The sequence below is a fragment of the Asterias rubens genome, chromosome 6 (assembly GCF_902459465.1).
Source record: "Asterias rubens chromosome 6, eAstRub1.3, whole genome shotgun sequence".
NCBI classification, from domain to species: domain Eukaryota; kingdom Metazoa; phylum Echinodermata; class Asteroidea; order Forcipulatida; family Asteriidae; genus Asterias; species Asterias rubens.
Window position 1 is genome coordinate 8,204,820 of NC_047067.1, and position 17,537 is coordinate 8,222,356.

Sequence of the window (17,537 nt, forward strand, 5' to 3'; positions counted from 1 at the left end):
GGCTTTAAATGGACACTAATGGCAATTAATCAAAATAATTATTAGCATAAAACCTTACTTGGTAACGAGTAATGGGGAGAAGTTGATAGAATAAAACATTTTGAGAAAAGGCTCCCTACTTTTTCTTATACCCTTCTCTCTTTTAGTATAGGTTTTCTCGGTCAATTTCGGCAAATGAGCAGTCAGTTTTATTTCCATGCGTTCGAATTAAAGCTGTTTTGCCTCTCCAGTTGTTAATGCGTTTCAAATTCAGAATTCGGCCATTCAAATTCGTTTTGAATCGAGTCAAATTCCTTTAGCAACTCTGTTCAATTTGGCGTATGCGTCATTCTTTTTTCGTGACACACACGCATCAAAAAGCGTATGCGAATTTGAATGCTGCTTTGATGAATTGTTAAATTTAATGACTATTTTGTTAAATCGAATGACGCAACATTACATTTGGCTAATCATAAAACGAAATCGAATGAGCCTTTTTAGTTGCATTCGATTTCGCGCGAAATAGAATAGCTTGGTGGTTAAATTGGCTATTCATTTTCCGAAATTGACCGGGAAAACGTATACAGGGTGTTTAAAAAAAAAATACATTTAGAAAAATGTGTCCCAAAATGGATTTTTTTTAAGTTTCCAAAAAATCTGACACTAAGTATTGGTGAATCAAGGTCATAGCTTTTTAATTTCTACCAAATCGATCCTCAGCTGTTCCGCATGAATGAGCACTAGCTAATTACTTTTGTCAGATTTTAATTGGCGGATTTTAACAGAATCAAACACCGTAGTAGGGAAGGTGAGGCATGTGCTTTGTTGCTCACAAATTTGCTAAGAAATCGGATGAACCCTCAGTCCTCCATGAGCCTACCAAGTTCGGACGCAGACCAAATTGAAATCATCATGAGAAATGCAACATTGGATGTTTGCAGCAGATCGACCAGTCCTTGGTCGGCCAGATCGTTTTTTGTCAGATTCCGACTTGCCCTAGTAGCCTGGTACTTTACAACATTTTTGTAAAGTGTTACTCGTGTTGAACAGCGAATGTTTGTAGAGACGCTGTTATTATAATGGTACTCTGATACCAGAGAGGATCTCTGTTGTGGTGTGTCTACGGTGGACAAACCATGTTACAAAAGTACTTAATTCAGTGCATTAATGTTGAAATGCACAGAGATGACTGGCAGTTGTATACCAAAGCTTGACATTGTGTCATGTCACATCATTGAAAATTTGTGAGCAGCAAAGCACATACCCCACCTTCCCTACAAAGGTGTTTGATTCGGTTAAAATCCTTTCACTTTTGTGCGCAAGCCAATTAAAATCTGACAAAAGTAATTAGCTAGTGCTCATTCATGCGGAACAGCAAATTTAAAAGCTATGACCTTGGTCCACCAATTCTTAGTGCCAAATTTTTGTAAACTTATAAAAAGATCAATTGGGATACAATTTTTCTAAATGTATACTTTTTTTTTAAAACACCCTGTATTTATCTTAAGAGTCTACAGAGACGTTTGTCAAAAAAATAAAGCTGTCAGTTGAAGGCCAAATGAAGACACCTTCAGATTCATCTCGAAAAGTGAAGGATAAAGTTTTGAAATAAAGACTACAAATGCTTTGCGAGCATTCAATATGCTTGAAGATTCAATATGCTTGAAGTTCACAGTACAGCATTTGACTAGTAACAGTCCCAACGAGCATTTTCTCTCCGTACACGCTGGCTACACTTGAGCCTCTCAGCACCCCACCGTCATCCGCTAAAACCTCCCTGACGGATGGGTTCAGATACTGGTCGAGATGCACCCGTAAAACCTGCAAGGAGATAAGATTGGATCAGTCATTTTTAAATGTCGCGGGGATGACTTAATTTTTTTACGATTTTGCTCCCTCCACTTTTTGACTGTTCAAAAATACTGGGTATAGTTTTTGACCTTATACACACACACCATACTCCTCATTTGTCAGAATACACACTTTCAATATATATATATACATATATACATATACACATTAATATTCACCTTAGATAATCTGGAATGTAGACTGCTTGCATTTTGGGCAAAGGCAATAATTGCAAACAAATATATGATTATTATATCAGCCTCTTTGAGGAAACGAAACAACCCCCCCCCCTTTTTTTTCCAAATTTGTTGTGACAATAATTATGGACAAGTGTCCTATGTCCTATATGGACAAGTGCAAAAGCTGTTGACGGACCAGTGAAATAAAAAATCGAAGTGGTCCTGCTGGCTAGTTACAGTCACAGATAAAGTTTTAAGGGTACCCCCCCCCCCTATACCACCATCTTGAGAAGTACTTCTCAGTGAAGGGTTCTCATTCTTGAGACATGAGATGATGGACAGTAAGGGCGCGAAAGAGAATATAAAACATTAAATCAATATCGACGCCTTTTCGGTGTTATGCTTAAATAACTTGCTTCGGCTCCACCGTCAAAGTCCACTCTGAAAAGATGGGATACAGGGCCCAATTTCATAGAGCTGCTAAGCACACAAAATTGCTTAGCATGAATTGTTTTAATAAAAACAGGATTATCAACCAAATTTCCAGTGATTTTCAGGATAAGCAAACAACAGCTGAATACCTGTAACAAGCAATATGCAACAAATGGAAATTTGGTTGGTAATCCTTTTTTATCAAGGACGAAATTTCATGCTAAGCAAATTTTTGAAAATTGGGCCCAGAAGAGAACTGAGTAAATAAAGCCGTGTCCGAATCGGAAGTTGTGGCTACGGCACTGCTATGGCTGGATCTCTGCGTCATCATACGTTGAAGTATAGGACGTCCTTAGCAACACTCTTAGCAAAAGTCGTAGCCGTAACTGTAACCACCGATTCGGATACGGCCTAAAACAATAATGAAGAGACTTACTTGAATATTCATTTGGATTTTACCCATTATTATCCACCAATGTGTTAGGTACTCACTATACTTACCCCGAGTTCTGTTAAAAGAAATCACAGGCATATTGCGTGGGTGAAGCAGTGTCATACCATACTGCTCTAGAATTGCATAGGTCGAGGGTTCGAATCCCAACCGAGATGCCTGCGATTTTTTCCACAGAACCCGAGAAAGGACTAAGAGTATACAGTGCTATCACACATCGTTGTATATGGTAAAACCAAATGATTTTTCTTTATCCGCGATGCAAATTAAACATTTATTATTAGACACTGCTCTAGAATTGCAAGGGTCGTGGGTTCGAATCCCAACCGAGTAATATGCCTTTGATTTTTTTTCTGCAGAACTCGAGAAAGTACTACGAGTATACACTGCTATCACACATCGTTGTATATGGGTAAAACCAAATGAATATTCTTTATCCCCGATGCAAATTAAACATTTATTAAAGGCAGTGGACACAATTGGTAATTACTCAAAATAATTATTTTCATAAAACCTTACTTGATTAGATGTAATGGGGAGAGGTTGATAGTATAAAACATTGTGAGAAGCGGCTCCCTCTGAAGTAACTTATAAGTTTTTGCTCAGAATTAGAATTTGAGGTCTCGAAATCAAGCATCTGAAAACACACAACTTCGTGTGACAATGTTTTTTTCTTTTTCTTTCATTATTATCTCGCAACTTCGACGACCAATTGAGCTCAATTAATGTTCACAGGTTTGTTATTTGATGCATATGTTGAGATACAGCTACTGTGAAGACTAATCTTTGACAATTACCAATAGTGTCTTTAAGACTTACTTGAGTAGTTCCTGTTGACCTGTTGGGATCTCCTAACTTGAGGGTATACGGCAGGTAGTGGCACCCCACCCACAAGTTTCCCTTATCGTCCACGTTGATGTTGTCAACAGATGTGTACATAGCAATTTTCTGTAAACGAAAAAGAAATTATGGAAAGTTCAACGTTTTAAAAATGTCACCCCATAAGCGTGCGTGTGGGCGCTTAACGTCTGTGCCCGTTCCCCTGGTACCCTATTTGAAATGTGGACTTTTGCGGTTGAAAATTAACAGAGAGTAAAATATTACATTAATAATTTCAATTTAAACTTATAGCCCCATTGACACGCCAACAACTTATTTGTTTTTATACGTCAGACTGTCTAATGAAAAAAAAATAGAAAATGGCATAAAAGCGCCGAAAAGGGTCTGAAGAGAAATTCAAACGGATGTGTAAGAGTCACCAGAAACTAAATTGATAAACTTACCTTCAGTGGTTGAAGAAAATTATCCTCCATTCGCTTTAGAATATGTATCTGTGTATCCATTAACCCGGAAACGTAAATGTACCTGAAAAGAGTAAATTGTCTCAACACAAAGGTCTAATTATATATTATTTTTTTAAGTAAGTGGAAATTAAATTAGTAAATTGAATCGTACACAGCATATACCGTTACACTCTGCCCGTTTGCATCATTGCAATTTTGCATACATAAACTACACTAAAACTACACTAAGATTCCGGATCACGCTGGAATAGACTCATTTCTTAGTCAGGCTGACACGGAAAGTGGTTTGAAATCAACAAGTAAGAACTCGGATTTGTTTTTGACCAATGTCTGTGTCGTTTTTGACAGAGATTCCGGGTCACAAATGGGTCAGGCACGGATTTACTTCTCCGGATTCCTGTGTGACAATGTTTTAGTATAATATTATATAGATAGTGTTGCATGTCAATATACCATAGCACGTGAAAAATACCATCGACCACCGGTAGTGAATGTTGATGTTTTATTTACAAAAACTGTAGCCCTTTTCGAAATCCAGGCTTCGGATTGTTCTCAAGCGTACAGGCTCCGTCTGTCTCTTATTATTAGAAGCACCATGCTGAAAACACGCCTTAAAGCCTAAGCCGCAGAAGTCTAAACCAGAGCCCAAGCCAAAGACGTGTTTTCGAAAAGGACCATTCATGTTTCGTGATCACATACTTTCGATTTAGGGAGCGGTTGATTCCGTTGGACATTACGAAACCAGTTGCCACTACCGCTGCCTCGTTACCATCGTAATAAGCCACCGTCCCAGTGGGCAAATTCAGGTAGACCTCAAGCGCTGCCAGTCGACCGAAACGGACGTCATTGGTGACGTAAAATGTGTCGGCACTCATGGCTACGATATTATTAGGGCTGTGGAGATTCAAGACAAATTAATATCAGCTATTAAAACATTATTGGGAGTCGGCTCGCACCACTTAAGACCTTTGCATATTTTCATGAGTTGCTTAGGCACAGAGTATTGCTTGAGATTTTTCTGCTTGAGCAGAAATGATCAGGATACCAGTGAGAAATTCAACAGTTAGCGCTTGCTTGGGTATTTGTATTCACAAAATAGTGCGCCACCAAATTGTTAACCGAAAGGGTCATTTTTCTAAAAAGGCAGTCGACTTACGGTACTATAGGTTTTCTCGGTCAAATTCGGCAAATGAGCAGTCAATTTCATTTTCATGCGCTCGAATTCAATCTGTTTTGCATCTCCAGTTGTTACTGCGTTTCAAATTCAGAATTCGGCCATTCAATTTCGTTTTGAGTCGAGTCAAATTCCTTTAGCACTCTGTTCAATTTAGCGTAGCGTCATGCTTTTTCGTGACACACACGCCTCAAGAAGCGTCTGCGAATTTGAATGCTGCTTTGACGAATTGTTAAATTGAATGATTATTTTGTTAAATCGAATGACGCAACATTACATTTGACTAATCATAAAACGAAATCGAATGACGCTTTTCAGTAGCAATCGATTTCGTGCGAAATAGAATAGACTGGTGGTTAAATTGGCTGTTCATTTGCCGAAATTGGCCGAGAAAACCTATATTTGATATTCTTATACAATTCAAGTTCCACACTACAAGACGAAGAACTTTGAAATGCACATTATCATTTAATGTTTACTTATTACTCACAGAAAACCCCGACTTAATATTAAGCTTATCTTTTAAAGGCAGTGGACACTATTGGTAATTACTCAAAACAATTATTAGCACATAACCTAAAATGGTAACGAGTAATGGGGAGAGGTAGATGGTATAAAACATTGTGAGAAACGGCTTCCTCTGAAGTGCCATAGTTTTCGAGAAAGAAGTAATTTTCCACGAATTTGATTTCGAGACCTCAGATTTAGAACTTGAGGTCTTGAAATCAACCATCTAACGCACAAAACTTCGTGTGAAAAGGGTGTTTTTTGTTTCATTAATATCTCGCAAGTTCGATGACCGATTGAGCTCAAATTTTAAGTTTTGTTATGTTATGCATATGTGGAGATACACCAACTATGAAGGCTAGTCTTTGACAATTACCAATAGTGTCCACTGTCTTTAAAAAGTAATCTAGCCGATCAAATTGTCGAGGAATATCGACTGTTCCACTTAATAAAAAAAAAAGTATTGGAAACCCGTGGTGGCGGCCTTTAAACCGCCATAAACTGCCACAACTATCTTTAATTTTTTGAAATAATATTCCATGAAATATTTAACCGTAAATGAGGGAAACTTGCCTGTATATGTTCTCGCTGATGATTGTCTTAGTGTGATGCAGTGAGTTGGATTTTTGCCCGAAGTGAAAAACTTCGATAGATGACGTCATTGGAGGTAGAGCCCGGTTCACCAAAAAGACAGTGACTTTATCTGAGGGGTATTGTAAACATCATTGGGCATGGTTTGTAGCACATTCATTCCTCTAAAAATTCCAATATGGACACTTTCTAAACATTCATCAAACACGATGTCATGTTTTCGAGTAAATAACGGTTTTGCCAATGTCTTCTCGGGGGCTTGTTGTTGAAATGTCTGATCAAGTCCAAGCGCTGTTTTTATATCGAGCTGGCAATATATTATAACCGAGTAATACCAACACCGTGCCAATTAATCAATATATATATTAGGAAATTATTATAAAGCACCAAAATCAATGTGTAAGGCGCCGAAGCACTGTTGAGTAGTATAATAACCCTGCATGCTGGAACAAGCGAGCGTATTATAGCAGTGTTGAGGTGAGTGAGCTGGCATTCCTGATAATGTGCAGGAAGCTTTCTCCACCTTGTACCCATGGAGGTAGAAATTCCTACGTACACAGTTGTTACATAGACTGCAGATCTCGCTGCAAAAGTTATTGGCTAAAAAAGCGGTAGACGGTCGAAGATTTTTTGCTGAGATCTTAATTTGAACATGATAGGGGCTTGTTTATGCTGCGCCGTAAACATCTGCAGCCGATTTCACGAAACGCTAGGATTAATCCTAACTCGAGTTAGGACGAGATGGGACGAGTAAACCGTCCAAACTTAGGATGGGTTCAACGGCGTCCTACGTATTTGGATACAGAACTGAACTCGTCCTAAGATTAATCCTTAGTTAGGAAGAGTTTGGTGAAATCGACGGCAGATCTTTGAAGATGATTCCTTGAGAGATAGGCAACCAATGTTGATAAGATGGGGACTGAGGGAATAATTACTTAGAATGAATCTTACAGCAGTCTTTAAAAAAATCATTAGCGCAGTAACGTCTGGAATCAAGACTTTCAGACGGTAGTCTCCTTACCAGTCGCAGGATCCTCCCATACACTGATTCCTATTGGGTTCAGTAACGTCTTGTTGAGAGACTCACTAATGATGTTCACCTCCTTTACATTCATGTCTGGTTGCTTAAAGTCAAAGGTGAAAATGCGACCTTGGATTGACCAAACCTCTTCCTCATTCATTGAGATGCCCTTTTGAATTGGTTGAAAAAAATAACAATGATTAATTCTTGAAGTTCAGGACACACACGTTGGTTAAAGTCTCATAAAGAATGGAGTCTTGGGTGTTTTAGACCTCATTTTGCAGTTTTTACAATTTGTGGCCATATAATATTATTTAAAAAAACATTGGCAGTCGTTTCAATGTCGGTTCTGACTTGCACCCATTTGGCAGTTGAACTGGAAATATTGACTATCACAATTGGCACAATCACTATAGTTGCGTTAATGATAATCACGTAGGGTGGATTGGGTGAATATATATTTTTGTTTTACCATTTAAAATGTTATGATGTTTTACGCTACGATTGATCATACTTACTGAAGTTATTATCGCCAATCCATTGGACAGAGTTATGATGTCTTCCGAGCCAACGTCTATTAAAATTGAAACAAAGAAGAAGACGATTTTAGTCAAGTATAGGAGGAACAGTATATGGATAGTTCAACAAATTTATTTGACCAAATCAATAAATCGTTCGAATTCGAATTCGAAAAAAGACCGAGGTGTTGGGTTGAACAAAGTTGCCAAGGCAGACAGCTTTCCTTTGTCGAACTAAGTCTGGTCTAAAACGACAAGAGGAAAGAATATTTTTTACAGCGTTTTTAAACATTCTTCTTTGCTTTACTACGGACGTTTTGTTGTGCTCACCTATGCCAGGAACGATGCGACACGGACCCGGGTAATGATTAAACATATGCCTGTGGAATCCCATCACAATACTAAAACAGAAGAAAAAACACAAGACAAATATTAAACAGGTCCTTCACTTGATTACTTCTTTATTTAAGTTTTTTTTTGCGGGGGTGGGGGGGTCGGGAGGTGGTGCATTTTATTGTATGAGGGACGTAAAGGGTTGGTTAGGTTTAAAATATAACTGTCCACAAATTTGCATGGGGAACAGTATACTTGCACTGGAATGTACAAGGTTGCTCCTTTTATATGACTCGACTTTTGCCATATTATGTCAAAGTCGAGTTAGACTTCAAAGTGCATTCAGAAAATGCATTAACCCATTTCCCGAGAATTATACACACGTGAAGCAGGGCTCAATTTCATGAAACCTAAAAATTTCGTAAACACAGACAAATCTTGCTTAACAGAAACTGGTTCCCAGCGAGTTTTTCAAAGGGTTTACATTGTTTCAACCGGTGCCTCACTCATTGTTTTGCTTAGCAAAGAAGTTTGCCAGGCAGTATTTACTACTTAGCAGCTTAGGGCCTGAGGGCTGTAAAATGAGCCATTAATGGCGGGAAAATCAATACGAATGGGAGACTTTCTGGGACGATAGAGGGCAGCAGACTTACCGGGTAAATCCATTGTTCTCAGAATTATGCGTATGTTCAGAACTACGTAAACAATGGAAATTTACCCGGTATGTCTGCTGCCACCTAGCGTTGGAAAGTCTCCTATTGCCTTGTGTCGGCCCAACGCCTGATTGAGTCCAATAGGTCAACAAAACAAGTTGACGCTTCGGTCTGTAGAATTGTACTTCGCATGTAGACCTACTCATATACATACATTTTTTTTTTCAATTTGTAGATATAGATAGGCCTAACTACAGAGGGAGAGTACCAACGTAATGCAGTTTGACACAATAATGTTGACACCGTAATTAAGGGAATCAATGTGTGGTGAAAAGGTTTTCAACTAGTGATTTAATCCCAACGAGGCCTGGTTCTTGATAATTTTACCGAGACGAAGTCAAGGTAAATTATCAAGAACCAGGCCTCGGTGGATTTAAACCACTAGTTGAAAACCGATTCAACACACTTTGATTCCCATTCATATACATTTTCGGTCAAAAAACATCAACACTTATATGGTCAAAAAGTAAAATAAATGCAAAAATTATAATTGTTAAATGATTTCTTCCAACCCAACACCCTTCCAGCTATGAAATGGTAAGGCCCTAGGGTAAACAACTCCTTATAAGGGAATGCTGTGCGCGTCGCGCGTATCGCGTGATGTGGCACAACTGTTTCAGCCGTTGCTCTCGACCAATATGAATGAAGAAACCGTCTTAAAAAGCACAGGTGCAAGTCAGGCCCATGTTTCAACACTTTTTACTGGTCATAAACGGTTTATACACACCCACGTGACGCGCTCTCCACCAATAGCGATACTGTCTGAGGTATTCATGAATGTATGTTTAAACTTTAAGCTAGGCCTATGTCACGAATGTCTCTTGTCGACTCTTCACATGCAATCATAAACAAATTATACTGATTATGACATCTAGTTCAAATTTAGAGTTCGGTAAAAACACTGTAGACTTACACAACTTTTAGGATTCGATGAAACAAAAGTGCAACAAATGCGAAGAGGACAGCTTTGAAGATCAAACTCGCCATGGCACCAAACTCAGTAGACCCAACTCACTCAACACAAACAGTTGTACAAGTTATAATGTGTCAACAACAAACGAAGTGCAATGCTTAAGTACTGCATTCAACTAGCTGCATTCAACTAGCTGCGATAACGTAACCCTCCTGCTACGCCGTCGGCAGGAGGGTTAGGTTATCGCAACTAGCATTCAACCAGAAAATTCATATTGTTTGCATTCTGCAGGAAATTCTAAAGCCTGAAAGCTGCCAGCACAGTGTGACCTTTGCATTGTTTCGGATGTTGAACTCCTTCCTCGACTCCATGCTGATCGACCTCTATGGGAACGATCTCGACATCCAGACTAGTCTTCGTTTCCAAGACCATTGGTGTTGCGCGGCCCGGTCACACACACAACCGACGTTCAAAAACTGTGCACGGTTGTAATGAAGGACGTAGCGGGCGCTCTGTTTCTCTGATTTCTGTATAATACAGAAACCATAGATCGGAACGTTGGTTGTGTGTGTGACCGCGCAACACCAATTGTCTTGGAACCAAGACTACATCCAGACGTAAGATTCAGCAAGCTGTCGTTTCGGTTGATGTTTTTTAAGTGCATTCTGCGTGAATACCCTGAGTATATTCATCAGCCCCTACCCCAGCCCATCGAAACTGTTAACAGTCATAACTTAATGTTTGACTTGCCAATATAACAGTATACAGTGCGAGCCTTCCAACATTTTTGTTTTCTACTTGTAACGTAAAGGTAACAAAGTGTAACGGATCACACTGTTGAAAACGCGTGAGACAGAACGCATGAGCTAGTCACAACAAGACACTAGCATTATTCAATCCATCTTGTTTTATTACATAGACAAAATCATGGGCTAAGCTTCATGGCATCAATGTAAAACCACATCATTTTATGTAAATCAACAACTTGAAGGAGTCGTGGCTTTTAATGTGCCCCTCAACCCGGGTATTGTGGAGTATACCAGTCCCCCCCCCCCCCCATCCCCTCTAAAATATTTCCCATTTTTAATGAACAGTGTCGGGGCACTTTTTCCAAAGCGATGTCTGTATAAATGACCAGTTTTGGAAAGAAAATGGAGTTTGTAACCAATTTATTTGATTTAAATTAACAAGCTTTAAACTCGTTTAAAACATAAACACGAAGAAACTTAGCATAAAAGCAAAATACGTTTTTAACGTGGCTTTGAAGGATTCTTATAGAGAAAATGCCTGTCGGGTTTGAAATTAAACAGACGGGAAGGGTGTCATAGGAAAATTATGTCCACAATATTGGAAAAATCATGGGCTGGAGGAGAACGATTCAAAAGAGGGCGCTATCAGAAGAAGTTTGTACACAGTTCGCCGTATGGGGGACAGGATCTCCGGGGGGGGGGGGGGGCAGAATCTCCTGCCACTAAGGGCATTGTGTTCCCCTCCCCCGGTCCCCGTAAGTTGCCCCAAAAGCCCGCTCCTGGCTAAAGGCACTGGACACTCTTGGTAATTACTCAAAATAAATGTTAGCATAAAAACTTACTTGGTAACAAGCAACGGAGATAGCATAAAGCATTGTGAGAAACGGCTCCCTCTGAAGTAAAACGTAGTTTTCGAGAAAAAGTATTTTTTCACTAAAATACTTGAATTTGATTTCGATACCATGTCCAAAAATCAAGCATCTGAAGCACAACTTCGTGTGACAAGGGTATTTTTTCTTCCATTATTATCTCGCAACTTCGATGACCAATTGAATCAAATTTTCAATTTTTTTTTTCTTCTTCTGGTCTTTAACAATTACCAAAGGTGCCCAGTGTTTTCAAAGACGCAGTACAATCTTGCCAATGTTTTGATTTGCTCTTATCATCCTATGTGCGTCACCAACGTTTTCCCACGGGAACACTTTGAATATAACCGGTTTCAACTCGACTCCAAAATGTGGCATAACATTCTCGTTGAATGCTCCTATCAGTTTGCTTTTATACTGTAACAAATCAAAGTAAAGTCATTAATTTAGAGAAAGGGTAAAAGAAAAACTTCACAAAAATCAGTCCACAAATATCGCACAACCAGGGCCCAACTACATAGAGATGCTAAAGCACAGCAAGTAGCTATTAAAGCACATTAAAATTGAGCTCACGAGAACATGGTTACCATCCAAAATACCATGTCACATATTTGCTGCAAATTGGGCCCAGATACTCACATCATTACTCCTCGACAGAAGCGTGGATCCCACGACATGAATCCTCTTCCAGAGTATATTCGAAACAACAGTGCCCTCTACCTTCTCATCCCCGAGCACGCCACAGACAACCCATGTCCCGTCGACTTTGATGACACGCACGTTTTTATTCCAGAAGGAACCTCCTACGAAATCCAGGATCACGTCAACGCCCACGTCTGGAATTAGAAATCAAAGGAAAGTTCAAGTGAAAAGTATTATTTTGGTTTTTGGAACCTTTTTTTAATTATTTTAATCCTTAATACAAATTTTGCAATAACTTGTGAAAATGTCATTTCAAAAGGTTGCGTCTTTGAGATATCGGCAAACATCCAGAGCGAATAATGTGGAAGAATATTACCTAACAGGAATACGTTACTGACAGTAACGCTTTTCAAATTCACATTTTGGGGAATAAAAAGGTATATACATTTACACAACCACATTACTTCGAAGAGAAAATGTTTCTCAAAATGCTTAATACTTAATCGCAATCGAAAACTGATGTGCTTCTATAACCAAAGGTTGTGCTGGCCATTAATTAGTGATTATAAAACGTATACCTTCCCTTTGAAGGCACTGGACACTATTGGTAATTGCTCAAAATAGGTAATTTCTCAAAATAATTTTTAGTATAAAAACTTACTAATGAGCAATGGAGAGCTGTTGATAGTTATAAAACATTGTGAGACACGGCTCCCTTTTAAATAACGTACATTTTGAGAAAGAGTAAAGCACACAAAGTAATACAACAAGGGTGTTTTCTCTTTCATTGTTCTCTTGCAAATTCGATGACCAATTGAGCCTAAAATTTCACAGGTTTGTTATTTTATGCATATGTTGAGATGAGATACACCAAGTGAGAATACTGATCTTTGACAATTACCAAACGTGTCCAGTGCCTTCAAAGACAACTCGCATGGATAACAACTGTAGTGTTTGGTAACTCGATCATAAATAGATCCAGAGAGGCTCACACTTTCTTAATACTTACTCTCTGTGTATTCCAAGACTTTCTCCGCAAAATCAACCTTCTTGTAGTTGAAGCCAGCCACTGCACCAAGATTAAGGGCCACGGCAACTTTAGCCTCTGTTCCAGCCGTTATTATGGCTTCAGCCCCTGCCAGCCGAACGAGTTGAACAGCAGCAGTGCCTAATCCACTGCCGGCTGCATGCACGAGAACCTTGTTCCCCTCCTTCACATGACCTTGTTGAAATGGTAACGAGGTTTACTTTGAATTCAAGCCCTGAAGTCCGTCAAATGAACATTCAGTGATTTCTTTTTATAATTAATTGGTTATTCAAAAATGTATTTCAATCCTCAACTAAGTACTTAACCCCAACAAATAACAAATGAACGAGTCTTCTCTTTAAAGGCAGTGGACACTATTGGTATAGAACCTTTCTTGGTGACGAGTAATGGGGACAGGTTGATGGTATAAAACATTGTGAGAAACGGCTCCCTGTGAAGTGCCATAGTTTTTGAGAAAGAAGTAATTTTCCAGGAATTTGATTTCGAGACCTCAGGTTTAGAACTTGAGGTCTCGAAATCAACCATCTAAACGCACACAACTTCGTGTGACAAGGGTATTTTTTCTTTCATTATTATCTCGCAAGTTCGACTACCGATTGAGCTCAAATTTTCACAGGTTTGTTGTTTTATGCATATGTTGATATACACCAACTGTGAAGGCTAGTCTTTGAAAATTACCAATAGTGTCCACTGTCTTTAAATGCGTTTGGTTGGAAAACGCGTATCACACAGCAATGTTTACATATACATTATTTAAGTGAATATTATATTATATACATATTAGGCAACTGCGGTATCGTCAAGTCCCTGTCCCGCGTGCGGAACAGTTTGGGGGAATGCAGAGCATCACAAAACACTAGTTTTCTGGCGATGGCGCGGGATTGGGACTTGAGGCAAGTCTACATGCATGCAAGGGCGCCTTTGGTAGCTATCAACATCAACCCATAATGGCCGGAAGCACATCAGCCAGAGATCGAAAATGTTCGGTTATTTTCCGGAGTGAGAAAAACGGAGGTCACACCAAGGCTGTGTTGGGATGGCGAGCACTATAATAAGCATATTTATGCCACCCAAAAAAATGTGCAATTAGCGTAAATGGCAATCTTCATATTAACAGTTAATAATTATCAATAAACACTTGAAGCTTTCGGAGCCCAAAATGAAGTTCGAAATAATAAGACAATCTGATTACCCACAAAATGAAGCAACTGGTAAGCAGCGATCCAAGATTCTGGTATAGAAGCAGCCTCTTCCATGGTCATGTGACTTGGTATGGGTATCACGTGATCTTCAATAACAGTGACGTATTCTGCACATCCTCCTGCTTTCAAAAGAACAGCCACGCGATCGCCTATTACAACAAAAGAAATGTTTGCAGGTTGTAGCGATGCATTTAATCTATTGTTTGCACATTTAAGAATGCTCCAAGAACAAACCTATATCCCAGTATCTAGCACGGTATAATTCAAGTTTTGGTTGAACAGGTTTTTTTTTAAGTAGCCCTTGAGAGTTGAGAACCTCCCCAACTCATTTAGAAATTATCATTATATACAAGATGTTATCGCAAACATTTCTATATCGTATTCCCACCATGGAAAGTTTCAAATCTTACTCAGTCTACTTTTTGTTGGTGTGTTCCATTCAGAAGTACCCGAACAAAAATATTGTCCAAATAACATGGAGATCGCTGGCCAACATTAGGGTAAGATGGTTCAGTTGGTGAGCGCCGGTGTGGCATGAGATACTGTCCCACCGGAGATTCTGTGCCCCCAACCCTCATATGGCGAACTATGTATATAGACTGTAAGACTATTTGATAAATGGTAAATTGCAGGTACAACCATGTGTAATTGTTTGAGTGTGGATAAATACGAAGAAAATATAAATAAACAGTAAGCTTGCAGGTACAACCATGTGTTTGTTTGGTTGTTGGAGTGTTGGCTCTGTTCCTTTATAAGTTTTGACCTTGTACATAGCCTCCATTTTGTTTGTAAATGTTGTGTTAGTATTAGTTTTAATCTGACCATGTGGACAAAAAATATCTCTTAAAGGTTCTGGACACTATTGGTAATTACTCAAAATAATTGTAGTAAAAACTTACTTAACAACGAGCAATAGAGAGCTGTTGACAGTATAAAACAAAGTGAGAAACGGCTCCCTCTGAAGTAACGTAGTTTTGGAGAAAGAGGTAATTTCTCACTCAAATGAAAAAATGCTTCAGCTGAAGCCTTTTATATTATGCACCTGAAAGCAAAGAGAATAATGCAACAATGGTGTTTTTTCTTTCATTATTCGTTTGCAAATTCGATGACAAATATTGATCCGAAACTTCCACAGGTTTGTTATTTTATGCGCATATTGGGATAAACAAGGTGAGAATACTGGTCTTTGCCATTTACGATCAATGGTGTCCAGTGCCTAAAAATGAAAATGACAGCATTCCATGGTTTGTGCATCACTGACCTGGTTTCCACTTGGAGCATTCCTTCCCGACTTTGACTACTTCTCCTGCTGCATCCAAGCCAATGATAGGTTTACATCCATGGGTCTTCCTAGATCCGTCCACCTTCAAACAAGACGTACAAAAACTCGCTTTATTCTCAGATATTCGCAAAGTATGGTTACAATCTTGCAGGCAAAAGTTTAGCTATACAGGAAAAATAGAATGAGCATGTTTTACGTAGCTACCTGTAGGCCTACAAAAAACCTCTAAAGCACAGGTCCTGAATGAAGATGACCGACACAAGGAATACAACAAGGAACACTTGGATAATAGATGATTATACATAGTACTATGAAGAATTTGATACAATCAATTATAATCTTATGATAACTAATGTTTTTGTCATGGAAGAATAAAGCCCAGTTCATACTTCCTTGACGTCACAAAATTTGTAACGAATAATTCGCGTCAGTTGACTTGTGGGCAACTCTTGCGAAACATTGATGTGCTGTGACGTCAAAATTTAAAACCTATAAAGCGTACATACATCAAAGTGCTCGTGGCGCTAAAATCAAACAAAAACATGTACACGTGTACAATAACCTAAGAAGAAATACAGAATATGTGGTATATAGAATTATACAATACAAATGCAATGTCTAAGAAAACATCGAAGGGTTACTCAAATGCGTATAGTTTATTAGCCAAAGCATGGTTAAATTAGATGTTTACTTTGTTTATGTTATTTGTTTTGCCATACAAACATAATACAGACACTTCTAAAAGTTTCCACTCTGATGATACCAATACATACTTGTATAAACATAAAGATACACACAATTATGTTTATACGAATAGGTTCAAGAGTACATATTATTTACACTATACATACCTGTTGAGTATCGTACCTGTTCACGCTACACGCAAATACCTTCACCAGAATCTCCCCGGCACCCAGTTCTGGCCTCGGAATCTCCCCGATATACAGCTCCTCCGGCCCGCCGCATTTATCAAACTGCACTGCTCTCATAGTTGCCATTGGAAAGTTATTCATCGCGTAATTTGATGGGATACCAAAACATGGGATAGATTAATGAAGTGTGTGTTTATGAATGTTTCACGGTCAGAAAAATGAGTTCCGCGTTTATTCCTCTAACTTTTATAGAGCCAGATGGTTCAGCTGTACTTTTCATCCGTAAAACAAAAACTGATACAAAATTGCCAGTTCATTGATCAATTTTTGTCTGCATGCTAATCGATAGAACCAGACTATTGATCACCTTAAAACCTCTTAACAGGACCGTAATATATCGCGAAATACTAATTTGATGCTGATATTTTTGAAACTTTCACAATGTAATTACAGCACTGAATTACACGGAGGCCACAAAGGGCTTTTGTTGCCCTTGTCTTGCTTGGCCTTGGTGCCCCTTAAAAAAGTTTCCCATGTAGGCTTACTTTGAGATGTTTCAATGGAATGCCCACTGCAAAAAAAAAAGGCCTCGCCCTTCAAAGAAGAAATGGCAGGCTTGTCATTACGGAAGTGAAAACCAATTGAACACATGTTTTCTCTTTCGTGTATAATTTCAGCCGTTCGTTATATTATTTTAGATACAAAGAAACTACCAATTTCAATCAAGTCATTACTTTATTATTTAACAACCCTTCAGAGTTATGGCGATGATTTTGCAGAAACATTGAGGGCCCTGGACACAATTGCGTCAGTTTCAGCGTACTTGATCCAATTCGGACTGCCTACTTCTGATTGCACTTCGTACTTGCTTCGGCCATCCATCTACCCATAGACCTTTTCGCAAATACCG

The 17,537-nt window shown here is 38.8% G+C and overlaps 2 protein-coding genes across 2 annotated transcripts; both read right to left on the reverse strand.

The window, feature by feature from the left end:
* Positions 1 to 589: 589 nt before the first annotated feature.
* LOC117291899 (serum paraoxonase/arylesterase 2-like) lies at positions 590 to 10,282 on the reverse strand. The gene is made up of 9 exons (XM_033773905.1): positions 9,967 to 10,282; positions 8,338 to 8,408; positions 8,008 to 8,063; positions 7,490 to 7,658; positions 6,451 to 6,580; positions 4,896 to 5,090; positions 4,176 to 4,257; positions 3,712 to 3,840; positions 590 to 1,800 (listed from the first exon to the last, which is right to left on the reverse strand). Exons 1-9 carry the CDS (start codon positions 10,038 to 10,040, stop codon positions 1,633 to 1,635), a joined length of 1,074 nt encoding a protein of 357 aa, XP_033629796.1. The 5' UTR covers positions 10,041 to 10,282; the 3' UTR covers positions 590 to 1,632.
* Positions 10,283 to 11,833: 1,551 nt separating this feature from the next.
* On the reverse strand, positions 11,834 to 16,768 carry LOC117291326 (quinone oxidoreductase PIG3-like). The gene is made up of 6 exons (XM_033772969.1): positions 16,607 to 16,768; positions 15,735 to 15,837; positions 14,464 to 14,622; positions 13,233 to 13,445; positions 12,221 to 12,417; positions 11,834 to 11,998 (listed from the first exon to the last, which is right to left on the reverse strand). Exons 1-6 carry the CDS (start codon positions 16,766 to 16,768, stop codon positions 11,834 to 11,836), a joined length of 999 nt encoding a protein of 332 aa, XP_033628860.1.
* Positions 16,769 to 17,537: the final 769 nt, after the last annotated feature.

What these genes read in the sequence shown, in the direction of transcription:
- LOC117291326 (XM_033772969.1), bottom strand. Translation starts at nt 16,768, where the DNA reads ATGAATAACTTTCCAATGGCAACTATGAGAGCAGTGCAGTTTGATAAA. An exon ending in ATGCTCCAAGTGGAAACCAG is followed by an intron (nt 14,623 to 15,734) that starts GTCAGTGATGCA and finishes TTGTTGTAATAG; the next exon opens with GCGATCGCGTGGCTGTTCTT. An exon ending in AGTCTTGGAATACACAGAGA is followed by an intron (nt 12,418 to 13,232) that starts GTAAGTATTAAG and finishes TTCTAATTCCAG; the next exon opens with ACGTGGGCGTTGACGTGATC.
- LOC117291899 (XM_033773905.1), bottom strand. Translation starts at nt 10,040, where the DNA reads ATGGCGAGTTTGATCTTCAAAGCTGTCCTCTTCGCATTTGTTGCACTT. An exon ending in CATCGAATCCTAAAAGTTGT is followed by an intron (nt 8,409 to 9,966) that starts GTAAGTCTACAG and finishes CTTCTGTTTTAG; the next exon opens with TATTGTGATGGGATTCCACA. An exon ending in GATTGGCGATAATAACTTCA is followed by an intron (nt 7,659 to 8,007) that starts GTAAGTATGATC and finishes CCAATTCAAAAG; the next exon opens with GGCATCTCAATGAATGAGGA.